The sequence below is a fragment of the Eleutherodactylus coqui genome, chromosome 1, assembly GCF_035609145.1.
Source record: "Eleutherodactylus coqui strain aEleCoq1 chromosome 1, aEleCoq1.hap1, whole genome shotgun sequence".
Taxonomy (NCBI): domain Eukaryota; kingdom Metazoa; phylum Chordata; class Amphibia; order Anura; family Eleutherodactylidae; genus Eleutherodactylus; species Eleutherodactylus coqui.
The window spans coordinates 487,874,459-487,898,761 of record NC_089837.1 but is presented as its reverse complement, the minus strand read 5'-3'; the positions used below and the strand labels follow the sequence as shown (position 1 = coordinate 487,898,761).

General features: G+C 45.7%; 1 protein-coding gene across 1 annotated transcript; it reads right to left on the bottom strand.

The window, feature by feature from the left end:
* Window positions 1-484: 484 nt before the first annotated feature.
* Window positions 485-20,147, bottom strand: KBTBD3 (kelch repeat and BTB domain containing 3). The gene is made up of 3 exons (XM_066586295.1): window positions 20,124-20,147; window positions 6,107-6,339; window positions 485-4,181 (listed from the first exon to the last, which is right to left on the bottom strand). The coding sequence occupies exons 2-3, from the start codon at window positions 6,313-6,315 to the stop codon at window positions 2,570-2,572; spliced, it is 1,821 nt and encodes a 606-aa protein (XP_066442392.1). The 5' UTR covers window positions 6,316-6,339; window positions 20,124-20,147; the 3' UTR covers window positions 485-2,569.
* Window positions 20,148-24,303: the final 4,156 nt, after the last annotated feature.

The following is a 24,303-nucleotide window of genomic DNA, read 5'->3' as shown; positions in this document are numbered from 1 at the left end:
ACGTTATCTCTTTGCGCATTTGGAAGTACCTGTTCCTTTTTAAATTTCTGCAGAAGGAAAAGGCCTGCATCAACTTCGGGACATAAGAATATTAAATCCTCCTCTATTCTATTCATTTTAACCCTTTCCAATCCACTGTCTGATGTCTAAAGACATTCTGATTGAAGCCTGTACAGCTCCGATGTCAGAAGACGACTGGCAGCGTATTCTTACTGTATATTACTGGCCGCTCTGTTGTCGGGGGCCTCTCCAGCGTGTCACATACCATAGTACTGGCTCTAGCCAGCAGATGGCGCCATTGTATAATGGCAGAAAGAGAAAGCCCCCTAGGAAACCCTGAATCCAAAATTGGATTGCAAAGGGTTAATGAAGGAAATAACTTTGCTATGTAACTACTAAGAATTTCGAATTGTCAACTAAAATTATAGTTTTAATAGTATATGAGACACAGCTCTGAAGAATAAAAGTTGTTTAGGAAGTCGATAACATTCATGGGGGCAGAGACAGCAGTAATCCCCCCGTATGGAGAAGAGGTTTCTGCCTACATCACACTCAGAAGACGCCATGGACCTATCTAAACAGGGTGGCCCGGACGTCCATATTACCCTCCAGTACACAGCCCGCTCACACACATCAATGCTGTCTGTAGGTACCGCAGTCGTGTAGCTGTCCATATTTGAAAACTGTCTATGTATGGAAAGTTACATTACTGGAGACTCTATGAAGTCCCTGACACAGTATTACAAGGGAATCCTCCTTCTGGCACACTTCGCTACTCCTTGTGGTCAGACTGCAGCACTCCTGCTTGCTGGTTGTTCCCCTCCTGCAACTGCCTTGTTCTCTTCCCTTCCTTCATTAGAGTGTGATCCCCTAATTTGCAGGTTTACACATTAGCAAAGCCACCCAGATTTCTCAGCTCCTGGTGTCTCCTGTGGCAGCTGCCACTTCTTTCGCCTTTTTCCTCCAGTACTGAATATGATTTAACTGAAAAGCTGGATCTCTCGAACTTGTTATGCACTGAATTAAGTATACAGTGGTGCCTTGGCTTTTGAGTGCCTCAGCTTGGGAGCTTCTTGACTTGTGAGCAGACTCTCTCCCGAATTTTTGCTCTGATTTAAGCACAAAAACTCAGGTTACGAGCCTGCTCGCAAGTCAAGAAGCTCACAAGCTTATACACGGGGGGCTGGCTTGGGGGTGGGGGAGGAGTTCTAATACTCAGCTACCGCTGGCATACCGGTCCTTGCAATGGCTTGCGGCGCTGCTGCATGCTGCTGTGTCCTCCTCCACGCCGACATTTCTTCCTGGAAGCGGGGCTTGAATGGCTGTGATTAGTTAACCCAGCGTCGGCTTTCATTGGTTAATCCAGTGCCTCGTCAGCCAATCGGACCATTAGCTTGCTGGAGGCGGGGAATTCAAGCCCAGCTTCCAGGAAGAAATGCTCTGTCAGCGTGAAGGAGGACATGGCAGGCTGCAACAGCGATAGAGACCCGCGCGAGGACCGGAACAGCGGCGGTAGGCGAATATTGATGTTTGTTTTTTTACATGTAGTGTAGTTAGGGCTTTAGGGAGGTCTGGAACGCATTAATGGTGTTTCAATTCATTTATATGGGGAAAATTGATTTGACTTACGAGTGTTTTGGGTTAAGAGCTCCGTCATGGAACGAATTAAACTCTTAACCCAAGGCACCACTGTACTTTGTGCAGCTCTTTCTAAACCAGGTTAAAAACCCAACAGTGTCTGCCTTTTGCACTTTTCATAAGATGCACCAAATTAACAAACCAGTTTTGGATGCACCAATTTCTCAGGCAAAAACTACAACTCCTGCATCGAAAACAATCATCCCGTCATTATCTTGTATGTTTATTACTGTAAGCAATGGAAACATACAAGATCTGGATCGGAATGAACAGTATCTTTCTCAATAAAGTCGCTCAGTGATGTAATTGTCCTCCAGGTAAAGTGGTTTTTACATTAAAGACTCTTATGGGATGGGGGATAAATGTCTGATCACTAGGGGTTCAACTTCTAGGACCCCCAGCTATCTCAAGACCAGCAAACCCGAATACCCTACATGAATGAAGTGGTGGTAAGTATGCTCAACCATCTCCATTCACTTCTAAGGGACATACAGAGATCGTTGCATTGAGCAATCTTCCCGCACCACATAGAAATGAAGGGAGTTGTGTTCATGTGTCTACACAACCGCTCGATTCTCCTGGGGCATTGGGGGTGACATTTTACGGTCAAAACCCTAGTGATCAAACGTTTATCCCTTTCATATGGGTAGTCGATAAATGTCTTTAATGAAAAAAACCCTTTAATGGTTAGTTGGTATTTTTCTCATTAATGGTTTAGCCTACATTGTGTTGGGTAGACAGAAATAACTTATATAACATCGTAGGATTCATAGCTTAGCAACTTGAGATAGAACTAGAACCTGCAGTAAGTGATATAAGAATAGCAAGAGCCACAAACTGAGACAGCCTATAACAGGTTATTATAAAACCCATTGTAGGTTGGCATGTATATGCACCCATATATATGTACTATAGTCTTAGTGTTCCTAAATCAAATGGCTTCCATATGGCTTACGCCCCAAGGATCCCTGCACTTATTAAACTGTATAGCTTCACAGTAAAATTCTGTTAATGCCTGGGGCATTGAAGAGACTTCTTCCCACTTTGATTGGTTGTAATGGTAGACTTGAACTTCATCACTAAGTTCATTGGGCGCATAATCACCACCCAAGATATATAGTTTATCTTCAATACCCACTGCCCCCGCATTAAATCCAGCACACGCAAAAGAATCAGCATCCTTCCACACGCAAGTCTCGGGGCAGAAGCTGTAAACTTTATACGTCGAAAGGTCACAGACGTATAAGGTGCTGTTCACCGGCACAGCTTTGATTAAAGTGGCATGAAAAGGTTGGCCAAACTCGGCTATAAGTTCACACCATTGATCGGTGTTGGCATTATACCTAAAGAAGCAGTCAAGAGAAGGGTTAAAAGCATCGCTAATCTCAACCTCCGATCCTAGTACGTAAATGACCGATTTGCACACGCATGCCTCAGGGTAGTATATCCCTCCTGGCAATGGACTAACCGATTTCCACTCTTTAGTTAATGGATTATAAGCTTCGACGTCTAGAAGACTCCCTTTGTCTTGTGCTCCTTTGGTTTTCCCACCGATCACAAACAAATGATTGACGGCTGTGACGGATGTGTGCATGGTTCTTGGTTTTTCCATGGCTGGTACTAGGAAAGAGTTATTGCTCAAAGGACAGTAGCACCAGGTTTGGTCAGTGGCTTCATGATGAGGTTCGGCAATATGAAGCCTCACTGAACGGCAGCAGCTTCCGGTACATCCGCCTGTGATAAAGAGCTTTTCTCCGAAACTAGACAAGCTAGACCCTGGGAGGTCAGGGATGTACGTCGGTGGAAGCTCCAACCAATTATCAGTTGTGACATTATAACAGAAAGAACAATGAGTTTCTCCGTCGTCTGCAGTCTTATGGACAAAGATATATTTTTCGGTTGTGGAAACGCGGGCGTCTGTGAATAACCCTCCAGAGTGTTCGACGCATTGTATAGCATCCCTGACGTTCGATAAACAGCCCGTGATGGTTAATAATTGCTCCTCAGACTCTAGTACGTTTTGAAGAACAGATTGTGACACTTGATGTAACTTCACTTTACTTATCAACTGAGGAAAAAACTTCTCTCTCTTCTCCAAACTATGCTTAGTCCAAGCTAGAACGGCCATGAGCACAGAGTCTTCATCTGGAACATCCAAGTTATCGTCCTCCACACATTTTTCTAGCTCTCTGATATTCATATCCAAGAAGTCCAGAGACTGTTTTACGGATTGGAAATGGCTCCGAGCAAAGTCTAAGGCACAATCGTACAGACGGGTGGAACCGTAGCTATCGGACAAGCCCAACAGTTGTAGGCAGTTACTGATGTCGATGGTGTTAATTAAAAAAACGCTACACGCCTTTGCAAGCAGAGGCACCTGGAGAAAGGAGGATGTCTGGAACAGCATATCCACGTTTCCTTCTGTAATCTCTGCTTTGCCTGTGTAGGCATAATCCAGGAATGCTTTCACAGCTTCTAGAGACAGATTACTGATTGTGACATTTCCTCCATCTCTTTCTTTCATATTGACTTCGAACATAGCCCTGTAAACGCAAATGAGAACTCAATTAGTCTAATCAGAATATGGAATTAAAGGCAAAATATTCTACACCAGTTATTCTGATAGAGCCCTTAACCCTTTCCAATCCACTGTCTGACATCTAAAGACATTCTGATTTGAAGGCTGTGCAGCTCCGATGTCAGAAGACGTCCGGCAGGGTATTCTCACTGTAGATTACTGGCCACTCTGTTGGGGGCCTCTCCAGCATGTCCCATACCGCAGTACTGGCACTAGCCAGCAGATGGCACCATTGTATAATGTCAGAGAGAGAAAGACCCCTAGGAAACCCTGAATCCAAAATTGGATTGCAAAGGGTTAAAAAAAAGTTAGTTTACTGGCCAACTTGCCCATATCCTGTTTTACACTTAAAGCCTATAGACATCTTCGCCCACATTTCTTTTAAATTAATGTCTTTTTGTCCCAAAATTATTTTTGTAATTGGAAGTAGTTAAAAATTTTGCATCGTTTCACCTCTGTACCCGATAGCGCTGCGGAATAAAGTTGGCGCTATACAAATAAGATTTTTTTTTATAGCTGTACAGTGCAAGCTGGAGGACTCATTTTTTTGCGAAATCCGTCAGTCAGATGGGGTAGCGACGTGTTTAATCACTGTAAACTTTATATATCCCATTTTCCTAAGCTTTCGCTCATAACCTGAAGGTTGTGGGTTCAATCACCGCTTGGTTCAGGTGGCTGACTCAAGACTGACTCAGCCTTCCATCGAGGTTGGTGAAATGAGTACTCAGCTTAGGAAGGCAATGGCAAAACAGTCTGCCAAGCAAAACGTCACTACCCTAGTAGTCAGTTATGATTCGGTGCACCAGGGGACTTTACCTACCTAGTGCTATATATGAAAGGGAATATATCACCAATTTTGAAGTCTGAATCGGAGAAGATTATGGGTTTTGAACATTAATTCCATGCATCAGCACAGAATTAGTTAGAGGCTATATGATCTTATGTAAGATAAAAGAGTGCTAAGGCAGCTGAAATGTAGTCCTAAACTCTCGTTTGCAACCTAAAAGTTGCAAGTTCAATCCCTGCATGGTTCAGGTAGCCGGCTCAAGGTTGACTCAGCAGCCTTCCATCCTTCCGAGGTCAGTAAAATGAGCACCCAACTTGCTGGGGGTAATGAATAAATAAAAAACTTGTAAGTTGGAGCTATACAAATAACAATATGATTCTATGAGGGTACCCTTAGACTTAAGCTTTAGAGGACGTTTGCCCCAAGTCATTGGAACTACAAGGCAATAATTGCTTTGGGTGTCATTTTGTAACAGTTGTCACTTCTCTGCCACACAGATGGGTCCTTTTTAAAAATCGATCTGTGGTTTGGACATCAGTTTAGTGATTTTATTTTAACCTTTAAGGCACCTCTTAGGTTTTATTCAAATTACACCATTCGATCATAGGCCCACTTCAGTTCATTAAAAAGTAGCCATCCGCTTTGATAACTAATTTTCATCGGTTATATTAGGAATTACTTAGCAAGCAAACAATGAAAAAGATGAAGCCGAGACCCACATCCGAATCAGAGATTAGCATTAGAGGACCTGGAGAGCATGGACATTGGAGTAAAAAACAAAGAAATTGGATTGAAAAACCAAAAAGTGTAACGTATAGCTGTTGGGACCCAATGCAAAATCTGAAACAGCCCCCCCCCCCAAATGGCATAAAACAATTCCTCATTATCATCACGTCTCCCCGTCTAAATGAGTTGATGAATGCAATGTGCATTGAAATGAATGATCGTTTGTCCCCATACTAGCGATAACCTACTATGTAAATATCCTTAACGAGCGCCAATCGACATACTCATTGTCAGTTGGCACCACGGAGAGATTTGCCCTTATAAATCCAACCCAACATTCTACAGAAGTTAAGACGAATACACAGAGAAGGTCCTACCTGAAGAAGTCACTGTTGGCGGCCAGCACACAACGGTGGCAAGGAATGGATTCATCTCTTACAATGATGCTGAAGTCAAAGAACATGTTCTGTTCTCTGAAGTTCTGCAGCACGGTTAGTATTTTCTGTCCATGATTTTTCGCCACTAGGTTGACCGACTTCATTTTAACAGGTTTTTCGACGCTCACTGCACTGCCAGACGAATCCATGTAGAAACAGAAGACATGAGCAACCTGGAGAGGGGCAAAAACACAAGTCACGTATTTGTCTATAGATTTATTGCCAAATTGTTCGACAGGACTTGTCAGCTGCCCTTCCGCTCCCACAGCTCCTGTAACCAGAGATAGGCTCCTCCCACATTACACAGGAGCTGTGGGAGGACAGAGCAGCTGATAACAATTCTGTCAAGTGTGGAGTGGAGAATAGGTGGACTGCAAGTAAAATATGACCCAAAATAAGGCCCAACGTCAACGGCCAGATACGCAGTTCAAACTGCCCATAGGGAACCGTGGGTGTCTGCACTTGAATTTACACATGCAGATTTGTTTTCCGGATTCTGCATGCAGAAAACAAATTGCAACATGCTCCATTTCAGTGCGGTTCCCGCATGGACGGCTTCCATTGAAGTCAATCAAAGCCATCGGAGCCATCAATTCACATTACGAAGGGGCCGCTGATTCCGCGGGTTAGCAGGAGTTTGAAAAAAAAAGAAACTGCACCGCACATGTGCGCCAGCACTTCCACACACATTCGCAGTACAGAAAAAAAGTAGACCCGGACAGGTAAGCAGGGTCGCTGGTCACAGCCAGGGTCAGATTTCGATGCAGGCTCCCGCTTGCGGAATCCGACATACCCGTGGACATGAGGCCTTAATTCTTTCCAATCCACTGTCTGAAGTCTAAAGACATTATGATTTAAGGCTGTACAGCTCCGATGTTGGAAGACGTTCGTTGGGGTTCTCTTACTGTATATTGCCAGCCTCTCTGCTGTTGTAGCCTATCCAACGTGTCACCTCATGCAGTACAGGCTTTAGCCAGCAGATAGCGCTGTTGTATAATGGCAGAAAAAGAGTAAGCCCCCTAGGAAAACCGGCATACAAATTGGATTGGAAAGGGTTAAGAGGGGATAGCGGTGAATTTACACATTGAGGGGGGCTAATAGTGGGGGGTAGGAGACCTAAAATGTGGGGGATTTACTAAATCTTTTGGACTATAGGCCACACCTCAGATTTGAACAACCCAAAAAAAAAATTTTTTTTTTTTTTAAATTAAAACTCCCCTGGTGGTCTGAGAAAGTGAAGGGGTTAATGTCACCAACTCTGGATAACTAGGTTAGAGCCTTGTAATTCCAGGGTTGGTGAGGGGGTTAATAGTGAACAGTCTGCCCCAGTTAAACTCAGTATGTCATCTTTTCAGCACTGAAACAAAATCGCAATGGCGCACGTAGATCCCTCGTTATACTTTGTGATCCACAAGTAGGTCTGTATAATGTGTCTGCTTGTCCTGCTTCCCTGTCCCATTTTCTTCACAATTTCCATTATTTTCAATCCCTCTATGACATTATGTACACAGACAAGCTCTTCTGCATACAGTACACAGACAAAACAAACACTCCTCTGCTGCAGGCATCTTAGGCGCTACTGTTAAAGGAGTTTTCTGGGACTTTGTTAACTCTTATTGATGACTGGCAGGGACCGGGATCCCTGGTGCCGCTGTCTCTATGTTGAGAAGAAGCAACGGAAGTTGTGCCTGCAATACCAACCTCGGCCACTGCGATAGGGTCAGTGCTTTCTGCTACCTCCACTAAACCATAACAGCAGCAGCAGGAATCAGCTGATCGGTGGGGACCCTGTTGATCATCTATTGAGGACATATTGATCATCGATAGAAAAAGCTACCAAAGTTCCAGAATAGCCCTTTAATATTGAGTAAACCTACCTGCACATATATGTGCTTCCAGTGCAAGAAAGGTTTCTTACTGCTCATATGCTGCCCGGGGTCGATTCCTTCCAAGCTGGTCACAAGATCTGACTTCAGAGTAGTCCTTCAGACTGTAGGACTTTCATCTCCTCTACTGCTGCCCCTGCATTGTGTGCTAAGGTCAGGAGCTGCGTTTTTGCACCCCCCAGCGAAACGTATGTACAAGGCTTTTTGCGCACGTATTCGCCTTATTACTGTACTTTTTGTGCTTATAGGACATGTTCCTTTGCGTTCAGTAGACAAATGATTTAAGTGGATATTTAGCCTAATGAGTTCCAGATGTTTCTTTTCATGGAACTGCGCACCATATTTCACATCCTTTTACACATTTGCATACTGCCCTTCTATGGGGCGCAAATATACTGAAAGATAGGACACACTCAATATTTATGCACAAGCAAAATCAGGATATGTGTACGAACCCATTGATATCAGTGCGTTCTATTCTCTGCATATTGTACACGCAATTACACCCGTGTGAAGGAGCCCTTAATCTGTTCCGGAACTACATGGCTGAGCCTCAGATTTGCATGTGGATCTGGACAAGGATTTAGCACCACTCAATGGGGAAAATCCATGAATGGTTGTCTGATACAATTTCGGCACCAGGAACTGATATGCAAAACCCACCTCTGGAGGAATTGCCGCTGATGAACTGATTGGGGGATTTGCATTGTATTCAATAAAATTATTTGATTGTTCCCTGTAAGGGCTTTAATGCACTAGCGTTCTTTTTCTTGTGCTGAGAGAGGGAGTAAAAAGAAACTTGCCTTGCAGCGCAAAAAAACAAACAAAAAACACTGCGATAATTGCTAAATGCTTTCAATAGGGCCACCCACATTGAAAGCATAATATATTGCGGACTACTGCCACAGCTGTGACAGAAGTCCAGGATGCTATCCTATTGCTTTCAATGGGGTCAGTGCTGCTGCTGCCAGCCCCGCAGCGATGATTTTCGGGGAAGGGCTTAAAATATAAGCCCTTCCCTGAAAAATCATCCATAGCTGGTGAAAAAAAATAAATTATATGCTCACCTCTCCGCCGCGTCCTCCGGCTGGCTCCCCTGCACTGCTGTCAAGCTCTTTCAGCAGGCAGAGATCATCAATGAATTGCTATGCACTGCCTGTAATTAGCTGAGTGCTCAGCCAATCAGCACAGCCCTTTCAGGAGGCGAGGATTTTGAAATCCCCGCCTCCTGCAAGAGCTTGACAGCAGTGCAGGAGAGCCAGCCGGAGGACGTGCCTGAACGGCAGAGAGGTGAGCATATAATTTTTTTTTTTACCAGCTAGGGATGATTTTCAGGGAAGGGCTTATATTTCAAGCCCTTCCCCGATATCATGCTGCTGGGGTTGCCTACAACCCACTGCTTTCGATGGGGCAGGCAGCAGCAGCGCTGACCCCAGTGAAAGCAATGGGATAGCATCCTGGACTTCTGTCACAGCTGCGGCAGAAGTTCAGGATATACTCCCTATGGCCCCATTGAAAACACTGAGCGCTATCGCAGATTTCTTCAATGCAATGCGAAGCTGGAGTGAAAAATAAATCGCAAATTAGTATGAAAATATTGAAAATCATTGGTTTCATAAATCATCGCTGTCGCATCGCAGGAAAAATATCGCATATCAGACATAACATGATATTTAAAGATGTCAAAAATGTATCACCCGCCTAAGGCTGGCTACAAAAGGGCGAGATCCTCACACCGGAATTTGTGAGTTGCGAGATACACGAATATGAACCCCATTCTTTTGAATAGGGTCATACACATAAGCGATTTTTTTCCCACACCGCAGGAAACCTAATGCAGTACGTCTATCTTTGGGCGAGCCTTTGCATTGCCCATCGTTTTCAATGGAACCGGCAGTCGCATCACACCACGTGTTGGGTGCATGCAAGTGCGAGGCATCCCACTTGAGAACTATGGGAAACACTCCATCGTGGCTACAGGATCGCTACTTCCACGAAGTGATGAGAGGCGGTTTTCCATCACTCACCTATTGGAGTGAGACTGCACAAAAATTGGGACTTTAAAAAAATAAATAATCACAGTTCATATATTTCTAAAAACATTTCTCCACTCAACCTCCACCCACTTTTCTAGACCTTTTTGAAACATCTTGTCAAGCTTAAAGGGGTAAGATGCTGGAGAAAAATTACAGTTTTCTTCAAAAATCAGCACCATTCCCGTCCATGGACTGTTGGCTACTGCAGCTCAGCCCTATTTAAACAAATGAGCTTCAATTGCAATACCACACGCACCCACGGACGAGAGAGGCAGCGTTTCTGAAAGAAAGCAGCTATGTTTTTTCTGGTGTTTTTCTCTTAAAGACCTTTATTCCTCGTCCACAGAATAGGGGGACATATGTCTAATCACTTGGGTACAACTACCGAAACCCTAGGAACCCCAAGATCTGCACAATGACTGGAGCCGTGGTTTGTAGGCATGATCAGCGTTCCATTATATTCTACGGGATTGACAGATTCAGTCATCTTCCTTTCTCCCATAGAAAAGCAAGTAAAGCATGCATACCACCGCAAGTCACATCAGGGGGCGCTAGTCTCAGGATCACTGGTTGGGCCAATAGCAATCAGACATTTATCTCTACCTTGTGAATTGGGAGAACAGTAAATGCCTTAAATTGAAAAACCCCTTGAAGGCCAGATTCACACGGGCATATGTGTATTAGTGTGCGTAACAGTATTTACCATACCTTTTGTGTACGCAAGTCACGCACAATTGTACATGTTAAAAAAAACAAACCCCGCACCGATGTTCTCAGTTATTGAAATGGCCAATTAGTTTAAGAGGTTCAAGAAGTGTTCAAGGAATTGCCCCAAGTACGCTCATGCGAATGAAACAATTGAAATCAATAGGTTTTGGTTTTTTTTGCGTATCACACGCACAAATTTTTTAGTGCGCAAATACATCCATGCGAATGTGGTCTAACAGACGTTTTTCAAATGGTCAAGCGCGATATCGGGCTGAGACCCTCAGGACAATATTGCGCTCGTCAATGTGCGTTTTAAATTCGGATGGATGCAAGGTATTTTTTTCACGCAAAAAATGCCTCTCATAGCTTCTGTGAAATTTCGATTTTCATGCATGATAGAGGATGGTAAGTGTTCCCATTGACTTCAATTGGAAATATCGCATCGCATTTGCATGCCCATCACACAGCAGGCGAGTGCTATGTGAGGTCTTTGAGGTCCCACTGAAAACAATGGGCGATGCGTACCAAGGAACGCAGAATAAAGTAAGACATGCAGCGATTTTTTACATCCCAGCAGCTCATGTGTAGGACTCCATTAGAAAGAATGGAGCTTATAGTTTTGCGAGTTTCGTGCAACTCTTGCAGTGCACATGCACCCGAAAAGTGTTGTAAAACACACATTTGATGAAAGACCAAAGCCTTGCTTTTCATTGAGCTTTAACTAACAGGAGGCAGCATTAGCAGGATGCAACAACCACCACCCACACACGGCCCTTGTTAGACACTCCATGTGCTTTTATTAAACACCAACAGTCTACAGATACTGCAAGTATACAATAAGGAAAAACAAAAACTTCCGATGTTCTTATACAAGTGTTACATTAAACCATGTACAATCTTGTAGATTAGAGTACTTCATTCCTCCAGTTACATTGTTATGGGGGTGTACCAAGCATGACCCCTTGCTCGGATGAACATGTGACGGCTGAAGAAGTTACTTTCAAGGAGCGCCGCACTTCCCCATGGTGGGGACTTCCACCAATTCTTCCTCCTCTTCTTCTTGGATAGTCATGGCTCAGAATTAGCTCTGCTTGCTGTTGGTTTGCCAGCCGCTCTAGGCTTTCGGAAAGCTTGCCAAGTTGGATGTTCATTTGATGCAATGTGCGGTTCCGGTCACCTTTTACTCTTAGCAGGTCATCAAATACAGAATTACTTTCCTCAATGCACTTGTTGAAGTAGCTGACATCCAAGTGAAGGATGTTTAGGCTGTGCATCATGCTCTTCTGGAATAGCTTCTGGGTGCCCTTCAGGACCTTTAGTCCATGTGCGCCATGATTACCAGTCAGGTCTGGTAGGTTGTGAGGTGAAGGTTGTTCTATGGAACATCCAGAGGAATGGAGTTTGGGTTTTCTTGGGTCAACAGGATGTCCAGGCTGTAGGGCTATACAATCAGTGGGGAAGTTCATAGACCTTACAGAACTTGGGTCTACAGGGAAGGTCGAATGGAGGTCTGGGAGCATTGACCATTGGTCATGTAGGGAGCCAATATAGAACATTCTTTGTAGTCCTTCAGGTTTGGAGACATTTTGCAATTCTTGTGAAGACTTTTCCTTTATCAGGAATTTCTGAGCAGTCTCTGGCGTGCACCACGAAGGTCCTGTAATGAAAAAGACTCTTAATTGCAAAGCACCCAGGAAATCGTATCTCTGACATCGTTAATGAGCAATGATCTGTAGGTATTGTTATTAGGTAAGGAACAGATGTATTTTATGTTACAGTTTATAGCAAAAGCAAAGAGTAGAATCTAATGAGGCAAAAAAATAAAAAAAGACAAAAAACTAAGGCTAACTTCTCACTAGTGAGCATGATATCAGGCCATGACTCATGGCCCGATATCTCGCTTGCCAACATGTGAATTCCCCGCGGATGCGAGAAGTTTATGGGTCAAAACAACCTCTCATCATTTAGGTGAAGTTGCAAACCTTTGGAGGCTTGCAGCGTCTCTCCCATTGTTTTCAATTGGGAAGCATCGCATCGTACTGCATGCACCTAGTGTGTGGCTGCCGCCGGCCCCATTGGGATCAACGGAGATGCAATGCGAGAGCATGCACAAGGTAGAATATCTTGCAATTTGTTTCCCATATCGCAGGGGGGGGGGGGCAATATACGCTCATGTGAATAAGCCCTAAGGGTATTTAGTCATATCACAGAAAATTTGCAGCATGACAACCTTCTCTGGATTTCTTCCATTGGTATGCAGGAAAACAAAGCATGCTGAGGTTTTGTTTATGTGACCAAAGTATGCAGGAAAAATACATAAATGTGAATCGACCCATTGAAATCAAGGAGTTCTATTCTCTGTGTATTGTGAGTTAAGGAGACCCCCATCCCCGGGTCCCCCAGGACTTTCAAAAAAAAAAAAAAAATTAATTTACTGGTCTCTGCTGTGATGTCAATTTTTGTGCCGAGTCCACCTAAAGAACAAGCTGCAGCTGCCAATGACAGCGCTCAGCGATCATGGCCGAGTGCTGTCACTAGCTGCTACAGCAGGTTTACCGGACTTCACTGCTGCCTGTAAACAGATAGTGGAGACTGGAGCCGATGGCAGGGAACGAGTGGGAGCGGAGAAAGGTGACTAACCGCTGATCCAGCGGCAGGAGGGTCCGTAACTCCGACAACACCTTTAATGACCAGGCAATTTATGTTGTCATGTTCCATGCCATTTTATTTTTTTCGGAGAGCTAACCGTACGAGGGCTTACTTTTTGCAGAAGTACATGCCACTTTTAGTGAGTAATATTGGGCCGTGAATCCCACCCCCATATCGCGCTCCCCACCATGTGAATTCCCCGAGGATGCAAAGCGTTTTTATGTCAAAATAGCCTCTCATCACGTCGGGTATGTAGGGATCCTACGGCGCGGCGGTCAGCTGCTGCGGAGGGCCACAGAGTTTTTCTCATTATTTTGAATGGGAGACCTAGCACGTGGTGCGATTCTGCAACCGCCCCATTGAACAATGGGCGCTGCGTTGTGCGGGCACGCAGAGATAGAACATGCCGCAATTTGTTGCCCACATCGCAGTGCCATGCAGGAAAACATCGTTCATGTGTATGACCCTATTCAAAAGAACGGGCTTCATATCTGTGCGCCTCACATCTCGCCCGTGTGAAGGCAGCCTTATTCCACGGGTCACAAAGATCATGGGGACACCAATATTATATATTTTTATTATTAAGTATTTGTACTATGGAAAAGTAGTATTTGCTTTGTCACATTTTAAGACCCTCGTTTAGTTTTTCTACCAACGTAGCCATGTGAGGTTTTTGTTTTTGGCAGGATGCATTGCTGTACCCACTGATATCATTTTAACCCTTTCCAATCCAATTTTGGATTCAGGGTTTCCTAAAAGGCCTTCTCTTTTTGCTGTTATACAACTGTGCCATCTGCTGGCTACAGCCAGTGTGTGTGCGCCAGAGAGTCTCCAGCAGCGGAGTGGCTGGCAATAGACGGTAAGAACACCCTGTCGGATGTCTTCTGACATTGGAGCTGTACACACTTCAATCAGAATGTAGGAAGACGTCAGACAGTGGACTGGAAAGGGTTAAGGGACACACAACTTGCTGATCACTTTTTATTACAATTTCTTTAGGAGGCAAATGAAGGAAACACTTTTTGGTCCCCTAGGGCGGCTACAGCTGAGCATATGTGCCAATACGCTTGCCTCGGGTTATTTGCGCAGTAATGAGGGTGATTTGGCGCGTTTGCACACAGTGCTGTACATTTTTGTGCCTGCAGGCCCTGTTCATATACGCACAACACCCCCCCGCCCTGATTTAAAAGGACATTAAGCCTAATGGGGGTCCAGATGAGTTTTTTTTTTTCATTGAACTACACATTTGTGCACCTCCTATAGACTTTTATGGGGACCCTTGGTGCGCAAATAAACAGGAAAACAGCAGGTCCTTTTTTTTTTTTTCCCACGTGTGAGAAATGGGAACAAAGATATTGAAATTAATGGGTTATATTCTCTGCGTATTGTGCGTACAAATTTGTCCGTGTGAAGCCGCCATCAAGGGGACTTGAAGATGTGACTGCATGTAGTGCAATATAACATGTTTTAGACAACTCCCTGTTTAGACCCTTCCAGAGGCAGGATCTAATAGGCTGGATTTCAGGTCAGACCCAGAGGCCTGAATCAGACTTCTATTTGCCAAGGCAACCCATCAGCGCCTCATAATCCCATTGCAGCATACCAAAGGCTAGCGGGGAGCCCCCTTCCCAGTCAACTGCTTACATGCTGCAGTTGATAGGAGTTAAACAATGGGGATCAAAGGTTTCTCAACTCCGAAAACAGAATTCCAGAGATCTGGCTTGTCACAACTCAGCTCATAACCCCTTAGTGACCATCATCAAAACAGATATGGCTGGTCTCTAACAGGTTAAGTCTAAGAGGAGGTGTGTAGAAGACCGTACCCTATAGCACTGTTCTCCAACCTGTGACTCTCCACCTGTTGTAAAGCTGCGACCATCAGTGCATGCTGGGAGTTGTAGTTTTATAACAGCTGTAGAACCACAAGTTAGAGCCACCTAAATTTGTTGTAGACATGCAGCAAATTAGAATAGAGTGCTGGCGAGTACCCAGTTCACACACTAATGAAGAATCCCCCCGAAAATTCCCCTAAAAAGATTTGCCCTCCCCCACCCCGCATCATCTATTCTATGGCAATTTGGAAAAAAAAAAACTTCCCATTAAATACTTTTGCAGCCATAACTACCAACAGACTGCTGTGAATGCTGGGTCCCCACATTGGTAACACCGCTACCACCAGGAGAGGTCTTGGTCTTGGTCTCTTGGCAGCAGCAACCTACACATTGAATTACATCCACCAGCACAGCCGGTATCTCGTCACACAATACCAATCACTATAGTGCTACTTACCGGCCCCTTCCGCCAGGCACGGTTCTTCAGGGTGATCCGACTCAAAGAACTCTATCCCATCAATGACTTCAGCTGGCAGGACTTTCTTGAGCTCCTCCTCATACTGGTTGTAGTAGACCTGGAAGGCCGAGGATCCAGCCCGGCTACCTACAAGGCTTTTATCTTGGTTGAGTTTAATTCTCAGTCGTCTCTTGATGTCATGAAATCTCTTCTTGCAGTGGTGGACCAAACGCTGCTTGTTGCCCGCCGCATTAACAGCCTGGCAGATCTCCTGCCACATCTGACACTTCTTGAGAAAGGTGGTTCTGGACTTCCGCTTGCCCAGTAGATGATCGTACACGGGCACAAGTTTGGAGATAAGGGTCGTGTTCTCAACGTAGGAAAACTTGATGCTCCTCAAGCGAATTTTCTGCTTTATGGGAGGTCCATTATCAGGTTGGATACCCTGTCTGGTTTCCCAGGTCCTAACTCTTCTTCTTAACCCAGTCACCTCGTTGCCATCTTGCCTACTTTTAATCTGCGGGTTTGTACAGGGCTCTTTCCTTCTCTCCTCTGGAGGGTGAAGTTGGCCAACACTCTGGAGAGTTCCACCGGTGGGGCCTGTATTCTCCGGTTTTAGAGTCTTTCTCGCACAGTTTGCACCCCCTCTTCTCCGTCGTCTTCTCATCTTTCTCCTGGCATAGACCGGCAGCAGGAGAGACTACTAACCCATAAGATTCCCTTCTTGAGGGCAGGTGTGTTAATGACTATATGAGTCACATGTGCAGATTCCATCCTGGTCATCAGACTGGGAGGAACGGGGCAGATTCACAAGTGCAGCTTTTGTTCAGGTCTTTTTATTTTCTCTCCTTTTATGATCTACACCTGATTTTGGTCTCAAAAACTGCATCAAAAAACCCACAGGTGTGATCTTATGCTGGGGGCTCTTTCACACAGCTGTATGTGGTTTTATGTTCTCTCGTCCGCGCTATATATTCGCATGAATGGATGTTTTTCTGTGATCACGGACAGGGTTTTCTCACCCATTCACACGACCGGGAGCGATGTTTTTAGCTAAAAAAATACTTTGCATCTTGGAAAACCCTCTCTCGGCATAAATCCTCGGGATGCCTTCCAATGCCTATATAGAGGCACCTGCAACCTTTTCGCAGCGTAGGACGCTTCAAAAAATGCCTCCCTCTCCCTTTTTTTTCCCCCAGCTCCCATAGGAGTCTATAGGAGCCGCTATCTTTTTAGCAACCGTATAATCGCTGGGCCCGTATTTAGGTCATGTATGTTCCATTTTTTTATGGTGCAACTCCATATATTCGCCCATGTGAACAAATGCATTAGAAACCAACGCCTCAGATGGTCGCGTATATCGGTCGGCCGTACAAATGTGCCGTATATGTGATCGTGTGAATTAAGCCTCTGGCTGGGTTCACACGAGGTGGAACTGCTGCACAATTTCCGTACGGAAATAATTGTACCTGCAATTTTAAACCTGAGACTAAGCAGCAAAATGGACGAGATTTGCAAAAATCTCGTCCACCCAATGCAGACAGTCCGCTGCGGCAAAGCCGTGCTGAAACTGACATGCCGCGCGGAATTTAAAGCCGAGACATGTCAATTGTATCGCCATTCGCCAGTGTGAATGCACCCTAAGGGCGCGGTCACACGAGCATAGGCGTATTTAGGTTCGCACGTGCGCAGCGTTTAATTGCTGGAAAGAACGTTTTTCGGCGATCATGACCAGAGCTAGAAAGCGTATTATCGTTTGTTCCTACTTTGCAAACTATCTTTTCAGCCATCGAATATGCGTTGGCGCGTATTTCGGTCGCATATGTTCCGGGTTTTTTTCGGGTTGCCGTTTTTACGCGCCGTAAAATCGCCCGTGCGAACGAATACATTGGAAACCAATGCCTCAGATGGTCACATTTATATGATTGGGCGCAAAAACGCGCCGTTTATGCGCTCGTGTGAACGCACCCTAAGAGAGCGATCACACATGCAATTTTGTGTTCATGTTTTTCAAGTCAAAACCAGATGTGGAGCATTAAGGCCGCCGCACTCGGGCTGGTCAGAGTCCTGCAGCAGAATCTGGCCCTGGCAGCAGCGCATTTGTGCGTACCAGCTTTCTTTGTCTCTTCCCTGTACTGTGGACGGTCCGCACGGCTCGCCGCTGGACATGCACAGTACGGATTTCTTTTTTTTTTTTAAACACCCCTTTGACCAGTCATTACCTAGTGCTGATGCAGAACCCACGACCTTTCCGCAATGTCAATTGGCCGTGGATTGGACAGCTTGCATTGACTTTAATGGAAGCCGTCCATACAGAATCCGTGCAAAAATAGAGCATGCTGCGATTTTTTATTTTTATTTTTTTATCCGTGAGCGCAAACCGCAGTCAGTTTCCGCTGGTGTGCAGAAAGAATCACTTTTCCATAGCATGCGGTATTTGCTGGAGAATCTTGAGGCGGACGCCCGCACCGGATTCCGCAAGGCAAATCCGCTGTGTGCAGCCAGCCTAAAGGAGAAGTAGAATAAATGGCGGCTGCAACTCCTCTTTTTGGATCCACTCCTGTATTTGGCTTCAAAAACTGCATCAAAAAAACCTGAGCAAAAACTGCCGGTGTGAAAACATCCCGATGGACACATTTTATGTCTCGTCTCCTGACCTTTACCTCAGCAGTATAACAAATGATAACCAATCACGGTGCAGCTTTCATTTTACCTCAGGGGTATAGGAAATAACAACCAATCACAACGCAGCTTTCATTTTACCTCAGCAGTGTAAGAAATAGCAACCAATCACAGCGCAGCTTTCATGTTACCTCAGCAGTAAAGGAAATGAAAGCTGAGCCGTGACTGGTTGCTATTAGCAACAAAAATGACAGGGGGAAGTCAGTGAGTTTTCGGTTTTTAATTCCGCCAGTATTCGTCTGAACGCTCATGCAAAAATTCACTACATACGGTTTTAGATACTAAGGCCGGCTTCATGTGGGCGTATATGTGCGGTACAAATTTGCGCAAGCAATACACGGAGAATAGAACCAATTTCAGACCCGCAAACACCCCACGGCACGCCCTATAGAAGTCAGCGGGGTTGTGCAAAGTGCAGTAATATAGCCGTAAAACACTGTGCAATTGCGCAGTAAAAAGAACACATCTGGAGCTCGTTAGACTAATTAGCCTGTTCAACTGGTGCGTATTTTTTTACCGCATGCCAATTAGATATGACAATGCGTGCGCAAGAAGCCTGGCTCACTCCAGAAAGACTCTGTATGCATGCGTGTGGGAATACGCGTAGGCTCGTGTGACGCCGGCCTCAAGGCTCACTCACACGGGTGTATGTGGCCCACGGATTACACGTAATACACGGCGCTAGGAGCCCCATAACATCTGCTGGGCCGCTCGCGCCTGCGTTGTATCACACGTGAGAGCAAAAGCCATGTCCTATTTTTATATGCGTAATAAGCACTAATATAGTATACGCAGCGAATCCGCATGTACATGCCGCTAAATAACACGTGCGTGACATGCGGGCCGCACACGTGTGTGAGTTCAGGAGTCAGCGTATCGACGTGCACATCTGTGCCATGGGCATCGTGCATTTGCACACGCATGTGCGCGATTTACTGTACTTTTTGTGCACGCAAAAAAGCACCAAGCGCGCCGCCATCCGTTGGTTTTATTAGTTCAGTACCTGAAATCAGCGGGTTCGATTCACTGCGTATTGCGATTGCAAAACGCCGCACAAATACGCCCACGTGACGCAGGCCTGAGGTCGGCCTCAGCGTTTTTGCGGAGCGAACGATGGTCAGTTACGCGCGCACTGGCGTATTTCACTGTACTTTTTGCGCCTGCGAGACGCATTCATATACGTGCGACAGACAAAGACGAATTAAATGGCTAATTCTTCTTAATGAGTCCCAGATCTGTTCTTTTTCCTGCGCAATTAGAGCGTTTAACGGAACTCCTTGCGTATTGTGCGCACATTGACTTCTATGGCCAACGCAAGTACGCAGAAAAATAGGACATCTTTTTTTTTTGCGCGACAGAAATGCGCGCCTGAAATACGGAAATATGAACGAGCCCACTTAAATCAATGGATGTGTGCGCAAATACGTCCGTGTGACACAGCATAGCGGGCACTTTTTTTTAACTATGTCTAACAATAGGGCACTGCTGCATGGGGAAAGGGGTGTGGCCTAAAAAGAAATTGCGCCAAAAATTGCGCTAACACTTTGGTGCAGATTTTCCGCCCGCTGTCACCTGAATATGCTGCAGCACGCCTTTATGGATCATGCTGAGCCTTCATATGTGCAGGGAGGCACTGACACACATACAGCACACACATGTACACAGGACCTACAGATGTGCAGCCATACACACGTGACACGTCTGTACCTGTGTGGATGGAGGCAGCAGCAGGACCAGGGCAGCAGAACATCACACAGCTGCACAGGGTCACATGCACAGGGACAACCAATAGCTGATACTGTAACAGCAGCCAATCAGGAGGCTTCTTACATCTGCACCATTCTTATCCCGTCCGTTATTGGCTGGTCATTCCAGCTTTTACTAGTGGAGGATCAGGGTGACGGCAGTGGAGGGGAGGGCGGACGGCTGTTGTCATGGAGATGATGGAAGGACAGGCGGCTGTTGTCATGGAGATGATGGGAGGGCAGGTGGCTGTTGTCATGGAGATGGGAGGACGGGCTGCTGCTGAAGTAGTTACCATTGCCAGCACCAATGAGGTTGCTGGAATTGCTCCCTACTGCCGAACCTGAGTGTAATATAGACATATGCTCACCTCTATGGTAGCTGCAGGCGCCGGAGAAGTTGGTTTCTGGCAGAGGGCTTAAAATGACACTAAAATAGTGGCCAGATATGGCTGCATTCACACAAAATCACAGCGTGTGAAAATCTCCATTGTTTCCAATATGTGTAAAAAAAATGTAAAAACACATCGCATTCGCATGTAATAAATGTACGTTTTACGTAAGCACTACAAGATTTTTATTTTTCCCCATTGAAAATAAAATCTCGTGTCCAGCAATGCAATTTTTCTCGCAAATCGCAAGGCGCTCGTAGTGAATATCGCAATGGTCCCATTTTCTCCATCCGACACGCCCATACCCATCCAAATGCACCCTAAGGGCTCCTTCCCATGGTTGGATTGCGTTGCCCACAGCTATTAGGTTCTATTAAACCTAATAGCTCAATGCTTACAGTGCGGAATTCCACTGCGGAACTCCGCACCGTAAAATCACCCATCCTTAACCGCGGCATGCTCTATTTGCCGCGGGTGTACGTGCGGACGGCTTCCATTGCAGTCAATGAAAGCCATCCATCACGCTATCTGTAGTACTGCGGAAAATAGCGTGAAACTGCTTTCCCGCCTGCCGCAGCCGCATCATATGACGCGGCCGGCGCGTCATGGGACGCAGTGGGCGTGTCATATGACGCGGCCGGCGCGTCTCGTGCTCTATTGCACATGCGCGCCGAAGCGTCATGCGGGACCTGGGACGCCGGATCCGCAGGTAAGTATTGAGGTCTCTGGGGGGGCGCCGTGACGGGCTCTGCCGCGGAATTCCGCGGCGGAGCCCGTCATGCCCGTGTGAAGCCGACCTAAGGCTGGGTTCCCACAGGGTGGAATCCTGCCGGATATCTTGTAGTTTGGCCACAGTGAAAAACCACAAGATTTCCCCCAAGAAAGCGCTTCAAAACCCGCAGCACTTCGCGGAGCTGCTTGGCCGCATGTTTTTCCGTCGCAGCCGGCGCTCCCATAGAGAGGAGCGCGGCCACAATGGGAAAAATAATTGACATGCGGCTGGGGAATCGGCGCCGCAGCGCCTGCTTTGCCGCGACGGATTGGCTGTCCCAATCCCAGGATTAGCGTCAGCAGGCGGATTTGCCACAGAGAAATTCCAGATGGAATCTCCGCCGCAAATCCGCCATGTCTGAACCCAGCCTAAGGGCTCCTTCACACTGGCGAGTGAATCATGCGAAAACAGCCTTGCATCACTGCGGGGATGAATGGAATCACAACCGCAGCAGAGGATCGCAATCTTCCCCCAGTGTTTTCAATGGGGTCGGCGCTGCTGCTGCCTCCGGCTCCATTAAATACAATGGATGATATCGCAGGAAGATAGGACGTTTTCTTGCATAGCATCACATCGCAGTGACGTGCGGGAAAACATCACTAATATGGATGACCCCTTCAAAAGATTGTGGTTCATACTTGCGTGAGATTTGTGCGTCTCGCAACACATAAATCCTGCGCAATTTTCACACCAGTGTGAAGGCAGCCTAAGGCACAAGTGTATTTGCGCAGTGTTTTGCGTGCACAATACAAAGTGAGTAGGACCTATTGGGTTCGTTCACATGAGTGTATTTTGCGCATTTTATTCTCACTGCAAATACGCCGCACGCTCTACTTTCCAACGCATTTGCGCACGTAACATAACACATATTGAACTTATTAATTGCCTATTTCAATGAATAGGGGCATGGTTGTGTGAGCAAATGTGCACGAATTGTGTGTGTAAGGACGAATGCCCACGGCCGCGTCGGATTCCGACTGCGAAATCTCACAGCGGAATCAGACACAGTGCCCAGCCAAAAACACGTACTCAGCTGTCTGGATCCGCCGCAAGAGTCTCAGCCGGCGCGGATTCTGGCTGCAAGCCCGGCCCGTGACCCTGCGTACCTCCTGTAACTGTGCTGCGGATGTCTCGAATAGAGATGAGCGAGCGTACTCGCTAAGGTAAACTACTCGAGCGAGTAGTGCCTTATTCGAGTACCTGCCCGCTCGTCTTTAAAGATTCGGCTACCGGCGCGGGTGAGCGGGTGAGAGATCTCCCCTCCGTTCCTCCCCGCTCTCCCCCGCCGCTCCCCGCCCCCCGAATCTTTAGAGATGAGCGGGCAGGTACTCGGCTAAGGCACTACTCGCTCGAATAATGTGCCTTAGCGAGTAAGCTCGCTCATCTCTAATCTCGAAGGCTCACAAGCGGTCATACACAGCAAAGTTGTTTTTTTTGTTTATGTGTATTTCCTGCACCGTTGTTTAGCTAAGACGCGGGTAACCATAGCCCATACGCAATATTAATTGCATATGGGCTGCAGGTCGGATGACCTCCATTGACATCAATGGAGATACTCTGCAGGGATTCTGTTGCAAAATAGAGCATGCTGCCATTTTTCCTACATTTGCAGAATACGTAATTCGTATTTGTGAGTGCGAATGAAAAAGTGAAAATGAAAATACCTTCCAATGCCTACATTTTATCACAGACGGCGAATGCGGAATACACAATACAAATCAACCCATGGCCTTATAGTGATTGCTGGCGGCGCCAGTGCCTCCCCATTCAGGCTACATTCACATGGCCACAAACTGAGCATGCACTCACCAACGTGCGTTTTACAAGCAAAAACACCTCGCATCACTTCTGTGAAAGTGCAATCCTCAGGCGTGCGTTTCAGACGCGTCAGAGGATCGCAAGTGTTTCCTGTTGATTTCAATGGGAACCATCACATTGCACTCGCGTGCGCATAGTACGGCTTGCGTGTGCCATGTGATGTCTTTAACCCCTTAATGACACGGCCTATTTTGGCGTTGAGGACCAAGCGATTTTTTTGGGTATTTTTCCATCTCCATTTTTCAAAAGCCATAACTTTTTTATTTTTCCGTGGACGCGGCCGTATATTTGCGTGGCGATCTGTAGTTTTTATCGGTGCCACTTTTGGGCACATAGACAATATCGTAAAATTTTTTTTTTTTTAATGATAACAGGGAGAGAAAACGCATCAATTCTGCCATAGATTTCTTTTTCTTTTTTTTACAGCGTTAATCATGCAGCATAAATGACACACTAAATTTTTTCTGCGGGTCGGTACGGTTACAACGATACCAAAATTGTTATATATTTTTTTAGGTTTTTACACTTTTTTGCAATAAAAACCCCTTTTTTTGTAAATCTTTTTTTTTTCTCTATAGCTGCATTTAAAGTCCTGTAACTTTTTTATTTTTCTATGTACGGAGCTCTATGAGGGCTTATTTTTTGCAAGACAAGCTGTAGTTTTTATTGGTACCATTTTGGGGAATGTACGGCTTTTTTGATCACTTTTATTGCATTGTTTGTGAGGCAGAATGCTAAAAATTAGCATTTTGCCTCTGTTTTTTAGTGGTTTTATTTACGCTTTTTGTCGTACAAAATAAAAAGCGTATTCAACTTTTTGTACAGGTTGTTACGGACGCGTCAATACCCAATATGTGGGGTTTTAATTTTTTTCCCCTTTTTTCAGGCTAATATTAGAAAAAGCCTAAAAAAGGGGTTTTTTTTAATTTTTTTTTTACATTTTTCTTTTTTTTACACTTTTCTTCTCTTTTTTTTTTTACACTATTTGAGTCCCTCTGAGGGACTTGCAGCACTATGCCTATGATCGCTGTCATAAGGCATGGCAGAGCTACTGCTCTGCCATGCCTTATCCCTTGTACAGCTTGTCCTCCCACTGTTGCAGCGGGATGCCGGCTGTGACTGACAGCCGACTCCCACTGCGGGATAGCGCGGTATTTTATGTG

Coding starts and splice junctions, on each gene's coding strand:
- KBTBD3 (XM_066586295.1), bottom strand. CDS start 6,315: ATGGATTCGTCTGGCAGTGCAGTGAGCGTCGAAAAACCTGTTAAAATG. Junction 4,182..6,106: donor GCCAACAGTGACTTCTTCAG/GTAGGACCTTCT, acceptor TTGCGTTTACAG/GGCTATGTTCGAAGTCAATA.